This window comes from Penaeus monodon, chromosome 24 (genome assembly GCF_015228065.2).
Source record: "Penaeus monodon isolate SGIC_2016 chromosome 24, NSTDA_Pmon_1, whole genome shotgun sequence".
NCBI lineage: Eukaryota > Metazoa > Arthropoda > Malacostraca > Decapoda > Penaeidae > Penaeus > Penaeus monodon.
Window position 1 is genome coordinate 36872523 of NC_051409.1, and position 1667 is coordinate 36874189.

The following is a 1667-nucleotide window of genomic DNA, read 5'->3' on the forward strand; positions in this document are numbered from 1 at the left end:
AATTATGTAATGATTTTGGAACTATTCACATATGACCAATTGAAGTGATACCATGACTTATGTGCTTACACTCCAGCAAAGGCCAATAAACCTTGTCCATTTATAGTTAGGAAGAGAGTTTGAACCAATTTCTTGGAAGTCAACAAACTAACTGAATGTTTGCATGCTTTTGCTGGTGGGATGCCATAGAAACATAAGTTTGCAGATTTCAGTAAGGGATTGTTGCTATGCCTTTACTTTTTTCAATATATTCCCTTTGGTCAGTAGCTACAATTTCAGTTTTAATTTTTTTGCATTTTAATATATACTTAATGGAAGGTACAAAATCCACACTTGATAATGACTGAATTATGGAAAATTGTTGGAACAATTAAGGTATCTAATGTTGTTGATATTGATAAACGTCACATAAACTGCACTTCAGTAATATGTATATGTTTTATTATAGAGCCAGTAATACAATACAAACTTTTTTTTTTTTCAAGGAATTTATTATTTTTTTTCACTTGACTTGCCTATGTACTATACCAAATGATATACCTACTTTGCATGTAACTACTTTTAAGAATAGGCCACTGTGAATTATTATAATCATAATGGGTATGTCCAAAAATCTTGTAATTGAATTTGTGATGTTAAGCCAGGAAACCATGCAAAACAATGAGTGTGTAACAAATTTCATCTAGGATGGTCCCCTCAAGACTAATACTGTGCAATCTGAAAAGCCATAAATATGTTACCCTTACCTAATTTTTGTTTTCTGAAAGTTTTATATAGATCGTGAAAATTTTGGTTTGATTTTTTTTTTTTCTGGGAGATGGAACATAATGACGAGAAACAAATATTTTCACAGATAATTAGGTAATGCATATCAAATGAAAATTCGAGAACAGCAGGTAGGCCTGTCTTTGACCACTGTTGCTTTTAAATGAATCTGATCTTAATTGGCATAAATATTGAATGTGGGCATCTTATAGTTAGACACTTATTTTAGACTATTTTCAAATGTTCTTTAAACCATAGATAGCATTATTTTTGATGTGCCAATTGAATTACAATAGATAGAAGCATTATTTTGTGTGTGTGCTGATGTGCCATATACATGTTATTACATAAAAGGGGAACTTCTTTAAGGTTTAAAGGACTTGCCATTTGTGAAGAGAATGATTTACCAGATCTGTTGTGGATATTTGGAAAAAATGTTCAAGGCACAAAAATGGTGACAGTGAGCTATAGATATGAATTTGGTCTTACTGCAGTATTATCTGTAAGTATGTGTTTTGAATAATTTACAGGAAACAAATTCACAAGAACATTTTGTCATAGTGAATCACTATCAACTTTGTTAATTATAAACTATGCAGTGTAGATGTGATAGATGAAAGTTCCTTGCTACTGTAGAGTGCTTTTTAGGAACAAGTTAATCAGCTGAACCATGAGAAGTGGATGGAACCTTAAGTAGTATCCTAGATGGATGGAGTTTTGTATGATGAAAGGGTTAAGATAAAGTTAATTTCAGCAATGTTTTATTTTGCAGGATTTTGATGAAAGCTTTGCTGAGAGAGTATGGGGCCTCACAGAAATGTTCCCAGAATGCCTCCGCACGGGTAGCGCCAACGCAGTTTCATCCTCTGTCAGATTAGTAAAAGGTAGGTTGAGTCATTACA

At 32.6% G+C, this 1667-nt stretch overlaps 1 protein-coding gene across 1 annotated transcript in view; it reads left to right on the forward strand.

Annotated features, from left to right (window-relative positions):
* LOC119588777 (mitochondrial import receptor subunit TOM22 homolog) overlaps positions 1-1667 on the forward strand; it is a 15384-nt gene that overhangs the window by 4064 nt on the left and 9653 nt on the right. Inside the window, exon 2 of the mRNA XM_037937421.1 lies at positions 1538-1649. Coding sequence (XP_037793349.1) covers positions 1538-1649 — 112 coding nt within the window. The remainder of the gene's footprint in view (positions 1-1537; positions 1650-1667) is intronic.